Consider the following 25,495-nt stretch of genomic DNA (forward strand, 5'->3'; position numbering starts at 1 on the left):
TGTTTCATGAGAATAATACAACATACGTGACCCCCTAGTACACACGCTGTACTCACCTCGTGGGGTTGGAGGGTGACACTTTTCCTGTGTGGTTGTCTCTCTTTGTGGTCTTTGTTGATGTGAATCACTTGTCCTTTGCTCTTACGTACAAGATGTCTACGCACGGCAGGTAGGTCCTCAAATCTATGACCTAAGAAATCAAGAGGAATTAGGGACTACCTGAGAAAAAGTCCCATTTCACTGTAGAAGAATCTGCTCTTATCTTCCTGGCCCTGAGGTCTCTCGATAGAAGAGGAAGAGCTACACTGGGATGGATAACAACCTTCTGAAGAGATACCGGATGGGATGTTGGAAAAACAATTGAGGAGGTTTTAAGGTCAATGGGTAAACTACATGAAACAACCCAAGAGAGCTAATCAGAGTGGTGTAGGAGATCCAGTCATTGATATCGTGTGAGGCATTAAATATCCAGAAAGACATGTGATGGGATAGGAGGGATCTTGGCTGAGTAGCCGGAATCTGGAGAGACATTGGATGGTATATTAAAGCCTCTGTAAGACATCAAATGCATACAGCAATAAATGTTGAAAGACTGTCTGCTTTGTGGAGAATGAAGCCTCTATGTAGCACCCTCTAGTGTGTGCTACTAGTAGTGTAGTGTAAGAAAATATAACTCTGTCTCATGCTGTAAATTTGTGAGTCTTAATTGGGTCAGAATTATTAGAGTTCAGGGCTGGGAGCTCTCTGGTGCCTCCATCTGGTGTCTGGAATGTTGGAGAACCTTCTAGAACTAGAGGGCAGGGGTTAGGAGGAGCTTCCATGAATATTTATGGAGCCTCAGCCAAAGGCTGTTTGACTCATCCTGGCTGCTCTCTGGTGCTTCCCCCCTGGTGTCTGAAAAGTTGGAGAACCTTCTAAAACAAAAAGGGAGGTGGTTAGGAGGAGCTTCCATTAATATTTACAGAGCCTCAGCCAATCCCAGGGGGGGCAGAGACAACCCCATAAATAGACATGGGCCATTCCAGTAGGAAGTCGGGTGGAAGATGGAGAGCTGAGGAGAGGCTGTTGGCGGCCCTTGAGGGACTCCTTACCAGGGGGGGGGGTTGCCTCAGGGTGGGAGTTTGGGAGGATAGCTGGCTTGGAAGGATCCCACCACAGGAGGCAGTTGAGGAGAACTTTTAGGAGAGGTAGCATGAACAGCAAGCAAGGACAGTGAGTAAAGCTCAGCACGGTGCAGGGACAACACAAGGGGAGAGGCGGTCAGCTGTAGCAGTGCTCTCCTAAGACAGCGGTGTGCCAGTATAGATTCAGACTGAGTATTGAGTGGTTGCAGATGAAGTGTTAGAGATCTGAAGAGATTAGAAGAATAGAGAGATGGAATAATTGAAGTATAAAGGATAAAGGAGAAGATTTGGTCTTATATTTGAGGCCTGGAGAGGCAGTGGAAGGGTATTAGTAGCCAACAGAGGCAGCATATGGCGTATTAGTAGTCCAGAGTGGGCATTGATGGGATATTCATGGTCCTGAGTCAATGGATGGGGTATTAGCAGTCAAGATTGGCAGTGGATGGAGAATTAGTAGTCCAAAGAGGCAGTGGATGGGGTATTAGTAGTCCACAGAGGCAGTGGATAGGGTATTAATAGTGGATGAGGTATTAGTAGTCCATTAAAGCAGTGGATGGGGTATTAGTAGTCCATAGAGGCAGTGGATGGGGTATTAGTAGTCCATAGAGGCAGGGGATGGGGTATTAGTAGTCCATAGAGGCAGTGGATAGGGTATTAGTAGTCCATAGTACCAGTAGGTGGAGTATTAATAGTCCATAGAGGCTGTAGTTGTGGTATTAGTAGGCCAAAGAGGCAGTGAGTAGGTTTTTAGTAGTCTATAGATGTAATGGATAGGGTATTAGTAGTCCACAGAGGCAGTGGATGGGTATTAGTAGTCCAAAGAGGCAGTGGATACGGTATTAATAGTCTATAGAGGCAGCGGATGGGGTATTAGTAGTCCATAAAGGCAGTGAATGGGTATTAGTAGTCTACAGAGGCAGTGAATGGGTATTAGTAGCCCAAAGAGGCCGTGGATAGGGTATTAGTAGTTAATAGAGGCAGTAGATGGGGTATTAGCAGTCCTTAGAGGCAGTGGATGGGGTATTAGTAGTCCATAAAGGCAGTGGATGGAGTATTAATAGTCCACAGAGGCAGTGGATGGGGTATTAGTAGTCTATAGAGGCAGTGTATGGGTACTAGTACTCCACAGAGGCAGTGGATGTGGTATTAGTAGTCCATAGAAGCAGTGTATGGGGTATTAGCAGTCCATAGAGGCAGTAGATGGAGTATTAGTAGTCCATAGAGGCAGTGGATGGGGTATTAGTAGTCTATAGAGGCAGTGGATGCATACCAGTAGTCCACAGAAGCAGTGGATGGGGTATTAGTAGTCCATAGAGGCAGTGGCTGGGGTATTAGCAGTCCATAGAGGCAGTGTATGGGGTATTAGCAGCCTATAAAATCAGTGTATGATATATTCACCATTTAGAGAGGTAGGAGATAGGGTATTTGTAGTTCAGAGAGGTAGTTAATGGGGTATTAGGAGTCCAGAGTGGCTGTTGATGGGTATAAGTAGTCCAAATTGGCAGTGGATGGAGTATTAGTAGTTCACAGAGGCAGTGGAAAGAGTATTCATACTCACTAGTCAGTATATAGGGTATTAGAAATCCAGGTAAGTAGGTAGTAGGTAGTAGATGGGGAATTAGTGGACCATAGAAGCAATGGATGAGGTATTAGTGGACCATAGAAGAAATGGATGGGGTATTAGTGGTCCAGAGAAGCAATGGATGGGGTATTAGCAATACAGAGAGGTAGCGGATGGAGTATTAGTAGTCCAGAAAAGCAATGGATGGAAAGAGTGGTCCAGAATGGGGTAAGAGTGGTCCAGAATGGGGTAAGAGTGGTCCAGAGAAGCAATGGATGAGGTATTAGCATGACGGAGAGGCATTGGATGGGGTATTAGCAGTCCAGCGAAGCAATGGATGGGGTACAAGTAGTCCAGAAGGGTAATATATGGGGCATTAGTAGTCCAGAGAGGAAGTGGATGAGGTATTAGTAGTCCAGAGAAGCAATTTCTGGGGTGTGATCACTGGGAGTGAAAGACAGATACTTAATGGTTTGGATTACTTCAAATGGGGTCTGTGTTTACAATTATGATAATGTGTATTGAACTTCAATGTCAGAGACAGGCTCTCCCTATTGTCTGTCTATTGAGGTGTGGGGTGTATTCTGTTGTCTCATTGTTAATTGTTGTCTCATTGTTAATTGTAAGCTGCCTGTCTCATTGTTAATTGTTAATGAACTCACATATTGTTTCTGTCCAGACAGCTAGATAATTAGTTCAGGTTAATTCTATTTCTGTATACAATTTCATCTGCATATGATAATGTAATCAGGTAGCCCCTGACCTGTGTGTGGTAATCTGATCAGGAGGGGGGTGACCATGCTGTATAAATTCTGTGTGACTGTTCAATAAAGAGATGATACCAGTACAAGCTAAGTTGTCGGCTAGCTTTGTATGGGGGCAGCTGGAAAATCTGATATCTATGTTCATGACTGGGAGGAAGCCGTATACTGACGGAAGCCCACAAGTACAGTGTGGGTTGTGGTTCTGTTCCATGGGGTATTAGTAGTCCAGAAGGGTGGTGAATGGGGTACCAATAGTTCAGAAGGGCACTGAATGGGCTACAAGTAATCCAGAAGGGTAGTGAATGGGGTACGAGTAGTTCAGAAGGGTAGTGGATGGGGTACGAGTAGTTCAGAAGGGTAGTGGATGGGGTACGAGTAGTTCAGAATGGTAGTGGATGGGGTACGAGTAGTTCAGAAGGGTAGTGGATGGGGTACGAGTAGTTCAGAAGGGTAGTGGATGGGGTACGAGTAGTTCAGAATGGTAGTGGATGGGGTACGAGTAGTTCAGAATGGTAGTGGATGGGGTACGAGTAGTTCAGAAGGGTAGTGGATGGGGTACGAGTAGTTCAGAATGGTAGTGGATGGGGTACGAGTAGTTCAGAAGGGTAGTGGATGGGGTATAAACAGTCTGAAGGCACTAACAAGGTCAGATTTAGTCTATAATAGATAGAGCTCTAAGCATGAGGAGATAATTCCACACATCAGAGGTCTTCTGCTGGTCTAAGGGTTCTGGTTACCATTTGTGGTTCCAGTATTTGTACATTTGGGTAGAACATGGAATGGGGGCAGATTAATGGGGCGCTTTTCTTTCTGGGTCTGGATCCCATTCTGTAATTTCCATCCATTCCAATAATACAAGAATAAAGGAAAAATCGGCGCTAGTTTCCAGTACTGAATAAATTAAAGTCCTGTGAATCGCATAATACTCAAAATCCAATGCAAATCTCAAAAAAGTAAGAGAATCATCCAAAAAGCAGAACATAGATGGCAATATTCAAAATGTGCAATAAATAAATGATAATTCACATAATCCAACACAAAAAAATTTGAACGGAAAATCTCAGAATTAACACCGTGATGTATAGAATCAAATGATAATAAATGTACAAATAACATACAGGTGCTGATAATAATATAAAATCATCCACATAACAAAATAATTATAATATTATATGGTGATTCATGCATAAATGGTGTAAACAAAACAGTAAAGTGCTTACGTGCGTGGAGCAATAATGATATAAGATGCACTATAATGAAAGTGAATAAATAAATAATGAATCATAAAAAATAATCCATGTGCAAAATGTGCTTCCAAAAGATAAAAATGTGACTCTTGTGATTCTCCTCGATGATCAGGTGACTCTTGTGATTCTCCTCGATGATCAGGAGACTCTTGTGATTCTCCACTATAGTTGGTGGAGACAATGCAATAGTGAAGTGAGTTATATCCTTAACCAAGTGCAATGGCCGCTCACCTCCAAACCCTCGTATGAGCGTTGTTTGTGATATTATCACCAGATAGGAACACCGGGTCTTCCTTCACAGATGGGGTCGATGGGGGGTCCTTCTCTTCTTTAGAATAAACTGCCAGTAGTGTGGTACCGAGCCACCTCTTTAAGGTGATATCAACCAGGTACTCCTCCTACAGCTCACGCTCATCCCAGGGGCAATAATAAAAGGATCTCATGGTGTTGTATATCAAATTAATTTATTTAAATAAAAATAGTAAAACTCGCAGTAGGAAAGATACAGCGTGTAACCGCCGATGCGGTACAGTCCGATACTTTCGGTCTGGGCTGTAGACCGGAAGTGACGTCACCCGGCTCCTCCCGACGAGTTGCGTCACTCCACGTGACTTTATCAAGGGATAAAGGGATAAAGTCACATGGAGATTTGCCGTTCAAATTTTTTTGTGTTGGATTATGTGAATTATCATTTATTTATTGCACATTTTGAATATTGCCATCTATGTTCTGCTTTTTGGATGCTTCTCTTACTTTTTTGAGATTCGCAATGGATTTTGAGTATTATGCGATTCACAGGACTTTAATTTATTCAGTACTGGAAACTAGCGCTGATTTTTCCTTGATTCTTGTCCCTTTGTAGTGGTGACACTTTTAAATTGGCAGCTCCCTTCCATTCTCATTTGTTTTTCACATTTATTATTACATCCACTCCATTGGTTCTCTGTTTCTTGCATCCAGTCCAATAGTTTTGGTGAAAGAACCCCCTTGAAGAGCCGTTATCTTCCATCCCTTTTCACCCCCATAATGACAACACTTACTTTTCATGTAGTCGAGGTCAGCTGATGCTAGAGTCTGAGCTTCCGTCTCATCGGTGGGCACAAGGTGATAGTGCGCTTCCTCGGGGTGGGTCATACTACCAATTCTTCGACGTTCTGTAAGGCTGTAGCTACGATGAGGAGGTTGTCGATGAGGGAGACGTGAGGTGCTAGTTACCTCTGCCACTGGAGAGGTGCATGTTTTCTGGTCTTCCCTGTGAACACAGGCAAGTACAGTACAATGTGTCATCATGGACTACTGTACAGGTCATGGAGTGTACAGATCATAGAGTGCACGCATCATGGAATCTACAGGTCATAGAGTGTATGGGTCACGGAGTGTACAGGTCATAGAGTGTACAGGTCATACAGTGTACTGGTCATGGAATATACGGGTCATGGAATGTACGGTCCTGGAATGTACAGGTCATGGAGTGTACGGGTCATGGAGTGTACGGGTCATGGAGTGTACAGGTCATAGAGTGTACGGGTCATGGAATATACGGGTCATGGAATGTACAGGGTCCTGGAGTGTTCAGGTCATGGAATATATGGGTCATAGAGTGTACAGGTCATGGAATGTACAGATCATGGAATGCATGGGTCATGGAATATATGGGTCATGGAGTGTACAGGCCATGGAATGTACTAGTCATGGAGTCTCTGGGGCGGGTTATGGAGTGTACAGGTCATGGGGTGTACGGGGACAGGTCATGGAGTGTACAGGTCATAGAGTGTACTGGTCATACAGTGTACTGGTCATGGAATATACGGGTCATGGAATGTACGGTCCTGCAATGTACAGGTCATGGAGTGTACGGGTCATGGAGTGTACGGGTCATGGAGTGTACAGGTCATAGAGTGTACGGGTCATGGAATATACGGGTCATGGAATGTACAGGGTCCTGGAGTGTTCAGGTCATGGAATATATGGGTCATAGAGTGTACAGGTCATGGAATGTACAGATCATGGAATGCATGGGTCATGGAATATATGGGTCATGGAGTGTACAGGCCATGGAATGTACTAGTCATGGAGTCTCTGGGGCGGGTTATGGAGTGTACAGGTCATGGGGTGTACGGGGACAGGTCATGGAGTGTAGAGGTCATGGAGTGTGCAGGTCATGGAGTGTACAGGTCATGGAGTGTGCAGGTCATGCAGTGTACGGTTCTGGAATGTACAGGTCATGGAGTTTCTGGGGTGGGTAATGGAGTGTGCAGGTTATGGAGTCTCTGGGGCGGGTTATGGAGTGTACAGGTCATGGGGTGTACGGGGACAGGTCATGGAGTGTAGAGGTCATGGAGTGTGCAGGTCATGGAGTGTACAGGCCATGGAATGTACTAGTCATGGAGTCTCTGGGGCGGGTTATGGAGTGTACAGGTCATGGAGTGTGCAGGTCATGCAGTGTACGGTTCTGGAATGTACAGGTCATGGAGTTTCTGGGGTGGGTAATGGAGTGTGCAGGTCATGGAGTGTACATAGTTACATAGTAGTTAAGGTTGAAAAAAGACAACAGTCCATCCAGTTCAACCTGTGTAGGTGTGTGTGTCAGTGACGATATTCATTTCCCATTTCCCTGAATATTGTGTTCTTTGAGATGCACGTCCAATAGTCTTATAAAAGTATTGATACTCCCTGTTGATACCACCAATTGTGGAAGAGAGTTCCACATTCTTACCGCCCTGACAGTGGAAAACCCCCTACATAGCTTAAGGTTAAACCGCTTTTCCTCTAATCTCATTGTGTGGCCACATGTCCTCCTACACTCTCTTAGACTAAATAGTTTATTTCCTATGCTGGGATCGCCATTGAGGTATTTGTAAATCGCTATCATGTCCCCTCTCAGGCGTCTTTTCTCCAGGGAGAATAAGTTAAGTGCGTCTAATCGCTCCTCATAATTAAGGTCTGCAATCCCCTAATGCGTTTAGTTACCCTTCTTTGGACTCTCTCCAGCTCCAACACATCCCTTCTGAGGATCGGTGACCAGAACTGGACAGAATACTCCAGATGCGGTCGGACCAGAGTTTTATAAAGTGGTAGGATTATAGTTTTATCTCTGAAAATAAATCCCCTTTAATCCCCCGGCTTTTGCAGCTGCAGCTTGACATTGCATGCTATTGCTTAGTCTATCTTCCACTAGGACCCCTAGATCTTTCACCATCCTTGATTCCCTCAGAGGGTACACCCCCCCCCTCTAGTGAGTAGTTTGCGTTTATGTTTTTAGCCCCCAACCTTACATTTCTCCACATTAAACTTAATTTTCCATGAAGTTGCCCACTCTGTTATTTTATTCAGGTCCTTCTGTAAGATTTCTATATTGTGATGAGAAGTTATTGCCCTGCCTATTTTTGTGTCATCTGCGAAAATGGAAATTGAACGAATAATCCCGTCCTCTATATTATTTATGAATAAATTGAATAGAATTGGTCCCAGATCAGAGCCTTGGGGTACCCCACTTACCTCTCCAGACCAGTCTGAGTACACATTATTTATCACCACCCTTTGGACACGCCCCTGTAACCTGTTTTCTATCCAAGAACAAACCTTGTGGTCGATGCCTGCAGTCCTTAGCTTGTAGATTAAGCGTTTATGGGGAACTACATCGAATGCCTTTGCAAAATCCAGATACACCACAGCAACAGGTCTCCCCCTATCTAGTTCGTTGCTCACCTCCTCGTAGAATGTTAACAGATTGGTCTGGCAAGAACATCCCTTTGTAAACCCATGCTGATTACTACTAATGATACTGTTGTCCTCAGCAAATTCTTTGATATAGTCCCTTATCATTCCCTCCAATAATTTACATACTATTGATGTCAGGCTGACTGGACTATAGTTTCCCAGGATATGTCTCTGCCCTTTTTTGAATATTGGTATCACATTGGCTTTCCTCCAGTCAGCTGGTACAGTTCCTGTCAGTAAACTGTCCGCAAAGATTATGAACAACGTTCTAGCTATAACCCGACTAATGTCCATGTGGACTCTCGGGTGTAAGTCATCTGGTCCTGGTGATTTATTTGCGTTAATCTTATCAAGTCTTTCCTTGATTCCAGCCTCTGTTAGCCACAGCGGTACGTCCTGTGATGTTCTGCTAATACAGTCATGGTCAGTATACCCCTTCTTTTCTTGTGTAAAAATGGAGGAGAAGAAAGCATTTAGAACAGTTGCCTTCTTGGTGTCATCTGTAACCATCCTCCCTTCATCGTTATTTATGTGTGCAATGTGCTCTGACCTCACTTTTTTACTATTAAAATATCTAAAGAATTTCTTAGGGTCATGGTGGAGCGTACCGGTCATGGAGTGTACAGATCATAGAGTGCACGTGTCATAGAGTGTACGAGTCATAGAGTATACGGGTCATGGAGTGTACAGGTCAAGGAGTGTACAGGTCAAGGAGTGTACAGGTCAAGGAGTGTATGGGTCATGGAATTTACAGGTCATGGGGTGTACAGCTCATTGAGTCTACAGGTCATGGAGTGTACAGGCCATGGATTGTACTAGTTATCTAGTGTGCGGGTTATGGAGTGTACAGGGACAGGTCATGGAGTGTGCAAGTCATGGAGTGTGCTGGTCATGGAGTGTGCTGGTCATGGAATGTATATGTCATGCAGTGTACAGGTCATGGAGTATACTGGTCATGGTATGTGTGGGTCATGAAGTGTACGGATAATGGAGTGTATAGGTCATGAAGTGTACGGATCATGTAGTGGACAGGTCATGGAGTATATACTGTAGAGACAGGTCAAGGAGTGTACGGGTCATGGAGTGTACAGATAATGGAATGTACGGGTCATGAAGTGCACAGGTCTTGGATTGCACTGGTCATGAAGTATACAGGTCATGGAGTGTACAGGGATAGGTGATGAAGTGAACAGGTCATGGAAGGTACGGGCTATGGAGTGTAAGGGGAGAGGTCATGAAGTGTACAGGTCTTGGAGTGTACGGGTCATGGAATGTACGGGTCATGGAATGTATGGGTGATGGAGTGTACGGGTCATGGAGTGCACAGGTCATGGAGTTTCTAGGCACAGGTCATGGAGTGTAAAAGTTATGGAGTGTACGGGTCATGGAATGTATGGGTGATGGAGTGTACAGGTCATGGAGTGCACAGGAAATGGAGTTTCTAGGCACAGGTCATGGAGTGTAAAGGTTATAGAGTGTATGGGTCAATGAGTGTACGGGTCATGGAATGTACGGGTCATCGAGTGTACAGGTCATTGAGTGTACGGTTCATGGAATGTACAGGTCATGGAGTGTTTGGGTCATGGAGTCTACGGGTCATGGAGTGTACAGGCCATGGAGTGTACTGGTCACAGAGCTTCTGGAGCGTATCATGGAGTGTACAGGTCATGGAGTGTATGGGGACCGGTCATGGAGTGTATGGGTCATGGAATGTACAAGTCATGGAGTGTATGGGTGATGGAGTGTACAGGTCTTGGAGTGTATGGGTCATGGAGTGTATGGTCATGGAATATACGGGTCATGGAATGTACAGGTCAGGGAGTGTACAGGTGATGGAGTGGGGGGAGGGCTCAGAAGTAGAGTCAGTCAGGAGGGAGCAAAGGACAGAAGGCAGTATTAGAGGCAGCAGCGACAGTAGTTCCATAACGTCAATTGGTAGGTCTGTGTGGGAAAACCTCAGACCAAACAGGAAAATAATCACCATTCACTATCAACTTCCACAAAACTAAGAGGGGTATATGCTAATGCCAGGAGCCTAGCTAATAAAATGGATGAATTGGAAATGTTAGTACATGAGGAAGACATAGACCTTGTGGGAATAACGGAAACTTGGTTCGACCCCTCACATGACTGGCTGGCCAATATCCAAGGGTATTCGGTGTACCGGAAGGACAGGGTAGGAAAAAGAGGGGGAGGGGTATGTCTCTACATCAAGAATAATGTAAGGGTGATAGAGAGGAGTGATATTACGGAAGGGATGAGTATGGAGTTAGAATTTGTGTGGGTAGAACTCCACAGGGAAGAAGTAAAGGGAAAAGTAGTTGTGGGGGTTTGCTATAGGCCACCTAACCAAAGGGAGGAGGTAGAGCCGGAATTTATATCACTGTTGGGTAAAGTGGCAAAGCTGGGATCAGTCATCCTACTAGGGGGCATCAATTATCCCGACATTGACTGGGAAGAGGGGACTGCACACTCACAGAAGGCCCGTCTATTCACGGAAACCTTACAGGATAATTACATGTCACAGTTGGTGGATTCCCCTACCAGAGAAAATGCAGTCCTGGATCTATTGATCACTAATGACCCAGACATAATCTCGGAGGTAGTAGTTCAGGACAACCTGGGCTCTAGCGATCACAGGATGATCACATTTAGTGTAAATAACAATATAACAAGGCAAGTGGGGAACATAAGAACCCTAAACTTCAGAAGGGCAAACTTTCCAAAATTGTACTCATTGATGGAAAGGGTAAACTGGGACCAAACCCTGGGATCCCTGACCACAGAGGAAAAATGGGAATGCTTTAGGAACATATTAAACAAAGGCATCTTGCAGTGCATTCCTATGGGAAATAAATTTAGAAGAGACAAAGCCAAACCTGGCTGGCTAAACTGTAGAGTCAAAAAACTTATTAGGGGGAAAAAATTGGCCTTCAAGAAGTATAAATCAGAGGGCACATTATCGTCTTTCGAGCAATACAAGGAGGCAAATAAGAAAAGTAAACAAGAAATCAAGATGGCTAAAATCAACTTTGAGAGACAAATAGCAGAGGATAGTAAAAAAAACCCAAAGAAATTCTTTAAATATATCAACAGCAAAAAAACTAGGGCAGAGCATATTGCACACATAATTAACAATGATGGGAGGATGGTTACAGAGGACACTGAAAAAGCAACCGTGCTGAATGCTTTTTTCTCGTCAGTCTTTACACAGGAAAAGGAGGGGTACACTGACCATGACTGTATGGTTAGTAGTAATACACAGGTCTTGCTGCTATGGCTAACAGAGGGGGAAATCAGGGAAAGGCTGGATAAAATTAACACAAATAAATCACCAGGCCCGGATGGCATACATCCAAGAGTACTCAAGGAACTCAGTAAGGTTATATCCAGACCACTGTTCCTGATCTTTGCGGACATTATTAGGACAGGAGATGTACCAGGGGATTGGAAGAAAGCTAACGTGATTCCAATATTCAAAAAGGGCCAGAGGCATATCCCTGGAAATTATAGGCCTGTCAGTTTGACATCAGTAGTATGTAAACTTCTGGAGGGGATGATAAGGGACTATATCGTAGAGTATGCTAAGGACAACAACATCATCAGCAGTAATCAGCACGGGTTTACAAATGGGCGTTCTTGTCAAACCAATCTCTTAGCATTCTACGAGGAGGTGAGCTGTGAGCTAGATAGGGGGAGACCAGTGGATGTGGTGTACTTGGATTTTGCTAAGGCGTTTGATACAGTCCCCCACAAGCGCTTAATTTAAAAAATAAGGTCTGCAGGTATCGACCACAAGGTTTGCTCTTGGATACGGAACTGGCTAAAGGGGGGGGGGGGGTGCAATAAACAGCGCATACTCAGACTGGTCTGCGGTGGTAAGCGGGGTCCCCCAAGGCTCAGTCCTGGGACCAACCTTGTTCAATTTATTCATAAACAGCATTGAGGATGGGATCAGTAGTTCGATATCAGTTTTTGCAGATGACACAAAATTGGGCAGGGCAATAACTTCACAGCATGAAGCAGATATCCTACAGAATGACCTGGACAAAATAACAGAGTGGGCAATGACATGGCAAATGAGGTTTAATGTGGAGAAGTGTAAGGTTTTGCACTTAGGGAACAATAACATAAAAACACAATACAGTTTAGGGGGGGAACCTCTGGGGGTATCAAAAATGGAGAAAGATCTGGGAGTCTTGGTTGATGATAGATTAGGCAACAGAATGCAATGTCAAGCGGCAGCTGCCAAAGCCAGCAGAATATTAGCATGCATAAAGAAAGGGATGTATTCCAGAGATAAGACTATAATCCTTCCACTTTATAAAACTCTGGTCCGACCGCATCTGGAGTATTCTGTCCAGTTCTGGTCACCAGTCCTCAGGAGGGATGTGTTGGAGCTGGAGAAAGTCCAGAGAAGGGCAACTAAACTAATTAGGGGATTGGAGGACCTTGACTATGAAGAGCGTCTACAATCGCTCGATTTATTCTCCCTGGAGAAGAGACGCCTGAGAGGGGACATGATAGCAATTTATAAATATCTCAATGGGGATCTCAGCTTATAAAAAAAGCTATTCAATCGGAGGGATTGCATGAGGACTCGAGGACATACAATGCAATTGGAGGAGAAGCGTTTTAACCTCAGGCAACGCAGGGGGGTTCTTTACTGTTAGGGCTACAAGATTGTGGAATTCTCTACCACAAGAGGTGGTTTCTGCGGGAAGTATGGTGGCTTTCAAAAGACTCTTAGACTTACATCTCAAGGATCAGAACATTCAGGGGTATGAGAGATGATTACAGCCACACACACCTACACAGGGGGAACTCCGCCCACACACACCTACACAGGGGGAACTCCGCCCACACACACCTATACAGGGGGAACTCCGCCCACACACACCTACACAGGGGGAACTGGATGGACTATTGTCTTTATTCAACCTCAACTACTATGTAACTATGAGTGTAAAGGTCATGGAGTGTACAGGTCATGGAGTGTACTGCTCATGGAGTGTACTGGTCATGGAGCGTACCGGTCATGGAGTGTACCGGTCATGGAGCGTACTGGTCATGGAGCGTACTGGTCATGGAGTGTACTGCTCATGGAGCGTACTGCTCATGGAGCGTACTGGTCATGGAGCGTACTGGTCATGGAGTGTACCGGTCATGGAGTGTACTGCTCATGGAGCGTACTGCTCATGGAGCGTACTGGTCATGGAGTGTACTGGTCATGGAGTGTACTGCTCATGGAGTGTACTGGTCATGGAGTGTACTGGTCATGGAGTGTACTGCTCATGGAGTGTACTGGTCATGGAGCGTACTGGTCATGGAGCGTACTGGTCATGGAGCGTACTGGTCATGGAGTGTACTGCTCATGGAGTGTACTGGTCATGGAGCGTACTGGTCATGGAGTGTACTGCTCATGGAGTGTACTGCTCATGGAGTGTACCGGTCATGGAGCGTACTGGTCATGGAGCGTACTGGTCATGGAGTGTACTGCTCATGGAGTGTACTGGTCATGGAGTGTACTGGTCATGGAGTGTACCGGTCATGGAGTGTACCGGTCATGGAGCGTACCGGTCATGGAGTGTACTGGTCATGGAGCGTACTGCTCATGGAGCGTACTGGTCATGGAGTGTACTGCTCATGGAGTGTACTGGTCATGGAGCGTACTGCTCATGGAGCGTACTGGTCATGGAGTGTACTGCTCATGGAGTGTACTGGTCATGGAGTGTACTGGTCATGGAGCGTACTGCTCATGGAGCGTACCGCTCATGGAGCGTACCGCTCATGGAGCGTACCGGTCATGGAGCGTACCGCTCATGGAGCGTACCGCTCATGGAGCGTACCGGTCATGGAGCGTACCGCTCATGGAGCGTACCGGTCATGGAGTGTACTGCTCATGGAGTGTACTGCTCATGGAGCGTACCGGTCATGGAGTATACTGCTCATGGAGCGTACTGGTCATGGAGTGTACTGCTCATGGAGCGTACCGGTCATGGAGCGTACCGGTCATGGAGCGTACCGCTCATGGAGCGTACCGGTCATGGAGCGTACCGGTCATGGAGTGTACTGCTCATGGAGTGTACTGCTCATGGAGTGTACTGCTCATGGAGTGTACTGCTCATGGAGTGTACTGCTCATGGAGTGTACTGCTCATGGAGTGTACTGGTCATGGAGTGTACTGCTCATGGAGCGTACTGGTCATGGAGTGTACTGGTCATGGAGTGTACTGCTCATGGAGTGTACTGGTCATGGAGTATACTGCTCATGGAGTGTACTGGTCATGGAGTGTACTGCTCATGGAGCGTACTGGTCATGGAGTGTACTGCTCATGGAGTGTACTGGTCATGGAGCGTACCGGTCATGGAGTGTACTGGTCATGGAGCGTACTGGTCATGGAGTGTACTGCTCATGGAGCGTACTGGTCATGGAGTGTACTGGTCATGGAGTGTACTGCTCATGGAGTGTACTGGTCATGGAGTATACTGCTCATGGAGTGTACTGGTCATGGAGTGTACTGCTCATGGAGCGTACCGGTCATGGAGTGTACTGGTCATGGAGTGTACTGGTCATGGAGTGTACTGGTCATGGAGTGTACTGCTCATGGAGCGTACTGGTCATGGAGTGTACTGGTCATGGAGTGTACTGCTCATGGAGCGTACCGGTCATGGAGTGTACTGCTCATGGAGTGTACTGCTCATGGAGTGTACTGCTCATGGAGTGTACTGGTCATGGAGTGTACTGCTCATGGAGTGTACTGCTCATGGAGTGTACTGGTCATGGAGTGTACTGGTCATGGAGCGTACTGGTCATGGAGCGTACTGCTCATGGCTCTATATCCATTAGTGAAATAAAGATCAGGGGAGCCCCAGTACAACAGCAACTCATTGAAAGCCTCTGCTTTACCATCCACCTACCCTGAGGGCTCCGGCTTCTGCTCCCTGACCCCCGAATCTGCAGATGAAGCCACGACCAATCCAGAGCTTCTCTGAGAGATCTCATCCTCCACCGGGAAGAACTGGAAGAAAAGAGAAGAAAGAAGGAATGTGATTGGCAGTTCTTCCATGCAATGAAGTATGGAGTATAGCGCCATCCCAATGAAGTATGGAGTATAGCGCCATCCCAATGAAGTATGGAGTATAGCGCCACCCCAATGAAGTATGGAGTATAGCGCCACCCCAATGAAGTATGGAGTATAGCGCCATCCCAATGAAGTATGGAGTATAGCGCCACCCCAATGAAGTATGGAGTATAGCGCCACCCCAATGAAGTATGGAGTATAGCGCCATCCCAATGAAGTATGGAGTATAGCGCCATCCCAATGAAGTATGGAGTATAGCGCCATCCCAGGACGCACCTGTAAGTCGGATGATTCCGTTCCTTCATCAGGTGTTTTCTCTTCATCGGTTTCCTCTTCCTCCTCCTCTTCCCTTTCATGGATGGTCCCTGGGGTGTCTCCGGGGACTGAGGCCCTTCTTCTCTTCTTCTTCTTCTTTTTGTGTTTGCGAGGATCCCGGTTTGAGTCCGGAGGGAGGTGAGAGGAAAGGGGGTGGTGGATGTGATGAGACGACTGACGATGGTCTAAAATATAAGTGATAACTCTGAGTCCCAGACCAGTTACTGTGCCACCACGGTACTCACCACCCCCCATCACACATGGTACTCACCACCCCCCATCACACATGGTACTCACCACCCCCCATCACACATGGTACTCACCACCCCCCATCACACATGGTACTCACCACCCCCCATCACACATGGTACTCACCACCTCCCATCACACATGGTACTCACCACCCCCCATCACACATGGTACTCACCACCTCCCATCACACATGGTACTCACCACCCCCCATCACACATGGTACTCACCACCTCCCATCACACATGGTACTCACCACCCCCCATCACACCTGGTACTCACCACCCCCCATCACACATGGTACTCACCACCTCCCATCACACATGGTACTCACCACCCCCCATCACACATGGTACTCACCACCTCCCATCCCACATGGTACTCACCACCTCCCATCACACATGGTGCTCCATCCTTCATCACACATGGTACTCACCACCTCCCATCCCACATGGTACTCACCACCTCCCATCACACACGGTACTCACCACCTCCCATCACACATGGTACTCACCACCTCCCATCACACATGGTACTCACCACCCCCCATCACACATGGTACTCACCACCTCCCATCCCACATGGTACTCACCACCTCCCATCACACATGGTACTCACCACCTCCCATCACACATGGTACTCACCACCTCCCATCACACATGGTACTCACCACCTCCCATCACACATGGTACTCACCACCTCCCATCACACACGGTACTCACCACCTCCCATCCCACATGGTACTCACCACCTCCCATCACACATGGTACTCACCACCTCCCATCACACATGGTACTCACCACCTCCCATCACACATGGTACTCACCACCCCCCATCACACATGGTACTCACCACCTCCCATCACACATGGTACTCACCACCTCCCATCACACATGGTACTCACCACCCCCCATCACACATGGTACTCACCACCTCCCATCACACATGGTACTCACCACCCCCCATCACACATGGTACTCACCACCTCCCATCACACATGGTACTCACCACCCCCCATCACACATGGTACTCACCACCCCCCATCACACATGGTACTCACCACCCCCCATCACACATGGTACTCACCACCCCCCATCACACATGGTACTCACCACCTCCCATCACACATGGTACTCACCACCCCCCATCACACCTGGTACTCACCACCCCCCATCACACATGGTACTCACCACCTCCCATCACACATGGTACTCACCACCCCCCATCACACATGGTACTCACCACCTCCCATCCCACATGGTACTCACCACCTCCCATCACACATGGTGCTCCATCCTTCATCACACATGGTACTCACCACCTCCCATCACACATGGTACTCACCATCTCCCATCACACATGGTACTCACCACCTCCCATCACACATGGTACTCACCACCCCCCATCACACATGGTACTCACCACCTCCCATCACACATGGTACTCACCACCTCCCATCACACATGGTACTCACCACCTCCCATCACACATGGTACTCACCACCTCCCATCACACATGGTACTCACCATCTCCCATCACACATGGTACTCACCACCTCCCATCACACATGGTACTCACCACCTCCCATCACACACGGTACTCACCACCTCCCATCACACACGGTACTCACCACCTCCCATCCCACATGGTACTCACCACCTCCCATCACACATGGTACTCACCACCTCCCATCACACATGGTACTCACCACCTCCCATCACACATGGTGCTCCATCCTTCATCACACATGGTACTCACCACCTCCCATCCCACATGGTACTCACCACCTCCCATCACACATGGTGCTCCATCCTTCATCACACATGGTACTCACCACCTCCCATCACACATGGTACTCACCTCCTCCCATCACACATGGTACTCACCACCTCCCATCACACATGGTACTCACCACCTCCCATCACACACGGTACTCACCACCTCCCATCACACATGGTACTCACCACCTCCCATCACACACGGTACTCACCACCTCCTATCACACATGGTACTCACCACCTCCCATCACACATGGTACTCACCACCTCCCATCACACATGGTACTCACCACCTCCCATCACACACGGTACTCACCACCTCCCATCACACATGGTACTCACCACCTCCCATCACACACGGTACTCACCACCTCCTATCACACATGGTACTCACCACCTCCCATCACACATGGTACTCACCACCTCCCATCACACACGGTACTCACCACCTCCTATCACACATGTTACTCACCACCTCCCATCACACATGGTACTCACCACCTCCCATCACACATGGTACTCACCACCTCCCATCACACATGGTACTCACCACCTCCCATCACACATGGTACTCACCATCTCCCATCACACATGGTACTCACCACCTCCCATCACACACGGTACTCACCACCTCCCATCACACATGGTACTCACCACCTCCCATCACACATGTTACTCACCACCTCCCATCACACATGGTACTCACCATCTCCCATCACACACGGTACTCACCATCTCCCATCACACATGGTACTCACCACCCCCCATCACACATGGTACTCACCACCTCCCATCACACATGGTACTCACCACCTCCCATCAAACATGGTACTCACCACCTCCCATCCCACATGGTACTCACCACCTCCCATCACACATGGTGCTCCATCCTTCATCACACATGGTACTCACCACCTCCCATCACACATGGTACTCACCATCTCCCATCACACATGGTACTCACCACCTCCCATCACACATGGTACTCACCACCTCCCATCACACATGGTACTCACCACCTCCCATCACACATGGTACTCACCACCTCCCATCACACATGGTACTCACCACCTCCCATCACACACGGTACTCACCACCTCCCATCACACACGGTACTCACCACCTCCCATCACACATGGTACTCACCACCTCCCATCACACATGGTACTCACCACCTCCCATCACACATGGTACTCACCACCTCCCATCCCACATGGTACTCACCACCTCCCATCACACACGGTACTCACCACCTCCCATCACACATGTTACTCACCACCTCCCATCACACATGGTACTCACCACCTCCCATCACACATGGTACTCACCACCTCCCATCACACATGGTACTCACCACCTCCCATCACACATGGTACTCACCATCTCCCATCACACATGGTACTCACCACCTCCCATCACACATGGTACTCACCACCTCCCATCACACACGGTACTCACCACCTCCCATCACACATGGTACTCACCACCTCCCATCACACACGGTACTCACCACCTCCCATCACACATGGTACTCACCTCCTCCCATCACACATGGTACTCACCACCTCCCATCACACATGGTACTCACCACCTCCCATCACACATGGTACTCACCACCTCCCATCACACATGGTACTCACCTCCTCCCATCACACATGGTACTCACCACCTCCCATCACACATGGTACTCACCACCTCCCATCACACACGGTACTCACCACCTCCCATCACACACGGTACTCACCACCTCCCATCACACATGGTACTCACCATCTCCCATCACACATGGTACTCACCACCTCCCATCACACATGGTACTCACCACCTCCCATCACACATGGTACTCACCACCTCCCATCACACACGGTACTCACCACCTCCTATCACACATGTTACTCACCACCTCCCATCACACATGGTACTCACCACCTCCCATCACACATGGTACTCACCACCTCCCATCACACATGGTACTCACCACCTCCCATCACACATGGTACTCACCATCTCCCATCACACATGGTACTCACCACCTCCCATCACACATGGTACTCACCACCTCCCATCACACATGGTACTCACCACCTCCCATCACACATGGTACTCACCACCTCCCATCACACATGGTACTCACCACCTCCCATCACACATGTTACTCACCACCTCCCATCACACATGGTACTCACCATCTCCCATCACACACGGTACTCACCATCTCCCATCACACATGGTACTCACCACCTCCCATCACACATGGTACTCACCACCTCCCATCCCACACGGTACTCACCACCTCCCATCACACATGGTACTCACCATCTCCCATCACACATGGTACTCACCACCTCCCATCCCACATGGTACTCACCACCTCCCATCACACACGGTACTCACCACCTCCCATCACACATGGTACTCACCACCTCCCATCACACATGGTACTCACCACCTCCCATCACACATGGTACTCACCACCTCCCATCACACATGGTACTCACCACCTCCCATCACACATGGTACTCACCACCTCCCATCACACATGGTACTCACCACCTCCCATCAAACATGGTACTCACCACCTCCCATCACACATGGTACTCACCACCTCCCATCACACATGGTACTCACCACCCCCCATCACACATGGTACTCACCACCTCCCATCACACATGGTACTCACCACCTCCCATCACACATGGTACTCCATCCTTCATCACACATGGTACTCACCATCTCCCATCCCACATGGTACTCACCATCTCCCATCACACATGGTACTCACCACCTCCCATCACACATGGTACTCACCACCCCCCATCACACATGGTACTCACCACCTCCCATCACACATGGTACTCACCACCTCCCATCACACATGGTACTCACCACCTCCCATCACACACGGTACTCACCACCTCCCATCACACATGGTACTCACCACCTCCCATCCCACATGGTACTCACCACCTCCCATCACACATGGTACTCACCACCTCCCATCACACATGGTACTCACCATCTCCCATCACACATGTTACTCACCACCTCCCATCACACATGGTACTCACCACCTCCCATCACACATGGTACTCACCATCTCCCATCACACATGGTACTCACCACCTCCCATCACACATGGTACTCACCACCTCCCATCACACACGGTACTCACCACCTCCCATCACACATGGTACTCACCACCTCCCATCACACATGGTACTCACCACCTCCCATCACACATGGTACTCACCACCTCCCATCACACATGGTACTCACCACCTCCCATCACACACGGTACTCACCACCTCCCATCACACATGTTACTCACCACCTCCCATCACACATGGTACTCACCACCTCCCATCACACATGGTACTCACCACCTCCCATCACACATGGTACTCACCACCTCCCATCACACATGGTACTCACCACCTCCCATCACACATGGTACTCACCATCTCCCATCACACACGGTACTCACCATCTCCCATCACACATGGTACTCACCACCTCCCATCACACATGGTACTCACCACCTCCCATCCCACATGGTACTCACCACCTCCCATCACACATGGTACTCACCACCTCCCATCACACATGGTACTCACCACCTCCCATCACACATGGTACTCACCACCTCCCATCACACATGGTACTCACCACCTCCCATCACACATGGTACTCACCACCTCCCATCACACATGGTACTCACCACCTCCCATCCCACATGGTACTCACCACCTCCCATCACACATGGTACTCACCACCTCCCATCCCACATGGTACTCACCACCTCCCATCACACATGGTACTCACCACCTCCCATCACACATGGTACTCACCACCTCCCATCACACATTGTACTCACCACCTCCCATCACACATGGTACTCACCACCTCCCATCACACATGGTACTCACCACCTCCCATCACACATGGTACTCACCACCTCCCATCACACACGGTACTCACCATCTCCCATCACACATGGTACTCACCACCTCCCATCACACATGGTACTCACCACCTCCCATCACACATGGTACTCACCACCTCCCATCCCACATGGTACTCACCACCTCCCATCACACATGGTACTCACCACCTCCCATCCCACATGGTACTCACCATCTCCCATCACACATGGTACTCACCACCTCCCATCACACATGGTACTCACCACCTCCCATCACACATGGTACTCACCACCTCCCATCACACATGGTACACAATACATTTGGTAGAGTATTCATCTAAAATGACTCCCTGAACTCTGGGTTTCCCATCACCCCCACTCTCTATGCATGGTAAGGCCCTCTTACACTGGAAGTCCTCCTCGCTGTAGCTCTTCCCCAGCTCTGTTGGACTCCGAGGATGAGCATCTTGCAGGATATCTTCAAATCTCTCCACCACAAGGGCCTGGATGACGTCTCCTTCCTCCTCATAGTGGGGGGATGTCTGGGGGGAGAGTTCAGGGGGTGGCTGGAGAAGACAGAAATGTTGGGATTAGTTTAAGTGATAATTATACAGAATTTACAGATATTGGATCATTGGAGTGGAAGAACCTCCCAGTCTGATGACTTCCCGGCACTGTGTGGCTCTTGGTCTTCGTTCTGATGATAAACTTAACTTCCAGTTATTGGTATTCCCACTACAAGGAAAATTCTGGTCTGAAGAAGTCCAGGCCTTCCAGGTGATCTCCACAGAAGTCCAGGCCTTCCAGGTGATCTACACAGAAGTCCAGGCCTTCCAGGTGATCTACACAGAAGTCCAGGCCTTCCAGGTGATCTCCACAGAAGTCCAGGCCTTCCAGGTGATCTCCACAGAAGTCCAGGCCTTCCAGGTGATCTCCACAGAAGTCCAGGCCTTCCAGGTGATCTCCACAGAAGTCCAGGCCTTCCAGGGGATCTACACAAAAGTCCAGGCCTTCCAGGGGATCTACACAGAAGTTTAGGCCTTCCAGGTGATCTACACAGAAGTCCAGGCCTTCCAGGTGATCTACACAGAAGTCCAGGCCTTCCAGGTGATCTACACAGAAGTTTAGGCCTTCCAGGTGATCTACACAGAAGTCCAGGCCTTCCAGGTGATCTACACAGAAGTCCAGGCCTTCCAGGTGATCTACACAGAAGTCCAGGCCTTCCAGGTGATCTCCACAGAAGTCCAGGCCTTCCAGGTGATCTCCACAGAAGTCCAGGCCTTCCAGGTGATCTACACAGAAGTCCAGGCCTTCCAGGTGATCTCCACAGAAGTCCAGGCCTTCCAGGTGATCTCCACAGAAGTCCAGGCCTTCCAGGGGATCTACACAAAAGTCCAGGCCTTCCAGGGGATCTACACAGAAGTTTAGGCCTTCCAGGTGATCTACACAGAAGTCCAGGCCTTCCAGGTGATCTACACAGAAGTCCAGGCCTTCCAGGTGATCTCCACAGAAGTCCAGGCCTTCCAGGTGATCTCCACAGAAGTCCAGGCCTTCCAGGGGATCTACACAAAAGTCCAGGCCTTCCAGGGGATCTACACAGAAGTTTAGGCCTTCCAGGTGATCTACACAGAAGTCCAGGCCTTCCAGGTGATCTACACAGAAGTCCAGGCCTTCCAGGTGATCTACACAGAAGTTTAGGCCTTCCAGGTGATCTACACAGAAGTCCAGGCCTTCCAGGTGATCTACACAGAAGTCCAGGCCTTCCAGGTGATCTACACAGAAGTCCAGGCCTTCCAGGTGATCTACACAGAAGTCCAGGCCTTCCAGGTGATCTACACAGAAGTCCAGGCCTTCCAGGTGATCTCCACAGAAGTCCAGGCCTTCCAGGTGATCTCCACAGAAGTCCAGGCCTTCCAGGGGATCTACACAAAAGTCCAGGCCTTCCAGGGGATCTACACAGAAGTCCAGGCCTTCCAGGTGATCTACACAGAAGTCCAGGCCTTCCAGGTGATCTACACAGAAGTTTAGGCCTTCCAGGTGATCTACACAGAAGTCCAGGCCTTCCAGGTGATCTACACAGAAGTCCAGGCCTTCCAGGTGATCTACACAGAAGTCCAGGCCTTCCAGGTGATCTCCACAGAAGTCCAGGCCTTCCAGGGGATCTACACAAAAGTCCAGGCCTTCCAGGGGATCTACACAGAAGTCCAGGCCTTCCAGGTGATCTACACAGAAGTCCAGGCCTTCCAGGTGATCTACACAGAAGTTTAGGCCTTCCAGGTGATCTACACAGAAGTCCAGGCCTTCCAGGTGATCTACACAGAAGTTTAGGCCTTCCAGGTGATCTACACAGAAGTCCAGGCCTTCCAGGTGATCTACACAGAAGTCCAGGCCTTCCAGGTGATCTACACAGAAGTCCAGGCCTTCCAGTTGATCTACACAGAAGTCCAGGCCTTCCAGGTGATCTACACAGAAGTCCAGGCCTTCCAGGTGATCTACACAGAAGTCCAGGCCTTCCAGGTGATCTCCACAGAAGTCCAGGCCTTCCAGGTGATCTCCACAGAAGTCCAGGCCTTCCAGGTGATCTCCACAGAAGTCCAGGCCTTCCAGGTGATCTACACAGAAGTCCAGGCCTTCCAGGTGATCTCCACAGAAGTCCAGGCCTTCCAGGTGATCTACACAGAAGTCCAGGCCTTCCAGGTGATCTACACAGAAGTCCAGGCCTTCCAGGTGATCTCCACAGAAGTCCAGGCCTTCCAGGTGATCTACACAGAAGTCCAGGCCTTCCAGGTGATCTCCACAGAAGTCCAGGCCTTCCAGGTGATCTACACAGAAGTCCAGGCCTTCCAGGTGATCTCCACAGAAGTCCAGGCCTTCCAGGTGATCTACACAGAAGTCCAGGCCTTCCAGGTGATCTACACAGAAGTCCAGGCCTTCCAGGTGATCTCCACAGAAGTCCAGGCCTTCCAGGTGATCTCCACAGAAGTCCAGGCCTTCCAGGTGATCTACACAGAAGTCCAGGCCTTCCAGGTGATCTCCACAGAAGTCCAGGCCTTCCAGGTGATCTCCACAGAAGTCCAGGCCTTCCAGGGGATCTACACAAAAGTCCAGGCCTTCCAGGGGATCTACACAGAAGTTTAGGCCTTCCAGGTGATCTACACAGAAGTCCAGGCCTTCCAGGTGATCTACACAGAAGTCCAGGCCTTCCAGGTGATCTACACAGAAGTTTAGGCCTTCCAGGTGATCTACACAGAAGTCCAGGCCTTCCAGGTGATCTACACAGAAGTCCAGGCCTTCCAGGTGATCTACACAGAAGTCCAGGCCTTCCAGGTGATCTACACAGAAGTCCAGGCCTTCCAGGTGATCTACACAGAAGTCCAGGCCTTCCAGGTGATCTCCACAGAAGTCCAGGCCTTCCAGGTGATCTCCACAGAAGTCCAGGCCTTCCAGGGGATCTACACAAAAGTCCAGGCCTTCCAGGGGATCTACACAGAAGTCCAGGCCTTCCAGGTGATCTACACAGAAGTCCAGGCCTTCCAGGTGATCTACACAGAAGTTTAGGCCTTCCAGGTGATCTACACAGAAGTCCAGGCCTTCCAGGTGATCTACACAGAAGTCCAGGCCTTCCAGGTGATCTACACAGAAGTCCAGGCCTTCCAGGTGATCTACACAGAAGTCCAGGCCTTCCAGGTGATCTACACAGAAGTCCAGGCCTTCCAGGTGATCTCCACAGA

General features: G+C 48.8%; 1 protein-coding gene across 2 annotated transcripts in view; it reads right to left on the bottom strand.

Moving 5' to 3' along the window:
* The window catches only part of SLC4A2 (solute carrier family 4 member 2), a 154,557-nt gene that overhangs the window by 46,172 nt on the left and 82,890 nt on the right, over nt 1–25,495 (bottom strand). For both annotated transcript variants that reach the window (XM_082257960.1, XM_082257961.1), the window contains exons 3-7: nt 22,171–22,330; nt 15,777–16,000; nt 15,337–15,437; nt 5,737–5,948; nt 57–190 (exon numbers count right to left, since the gene is read on the bottom strand). In XM_082257960.1, the coding sequence (XP_082114086.1) occupies nt 57–190; nt 5,737–5,948; nt 15,337–15,437; nt 15,777–16,000; nt 22,171–22,330 (831 nt within the window). The remainder of the gene's footprint in view (nt 1–56; nt 191–5,736; nt 5,949–15,336; nt 15,438–15,776; nt 16,001–22,170; nt 22,331–25,495) is intronic.

This window comes from Pelophylax lessonae, assembly GCF_965119305.1.
Source record: "Pelophylax lessonae genome assembly, chromosome: 5".
NCBI lineage: Eukaryota > Metazoa > Chordata > Amphibia > Anura > Ranidae > Pelophylax > Pelophylax lessonae.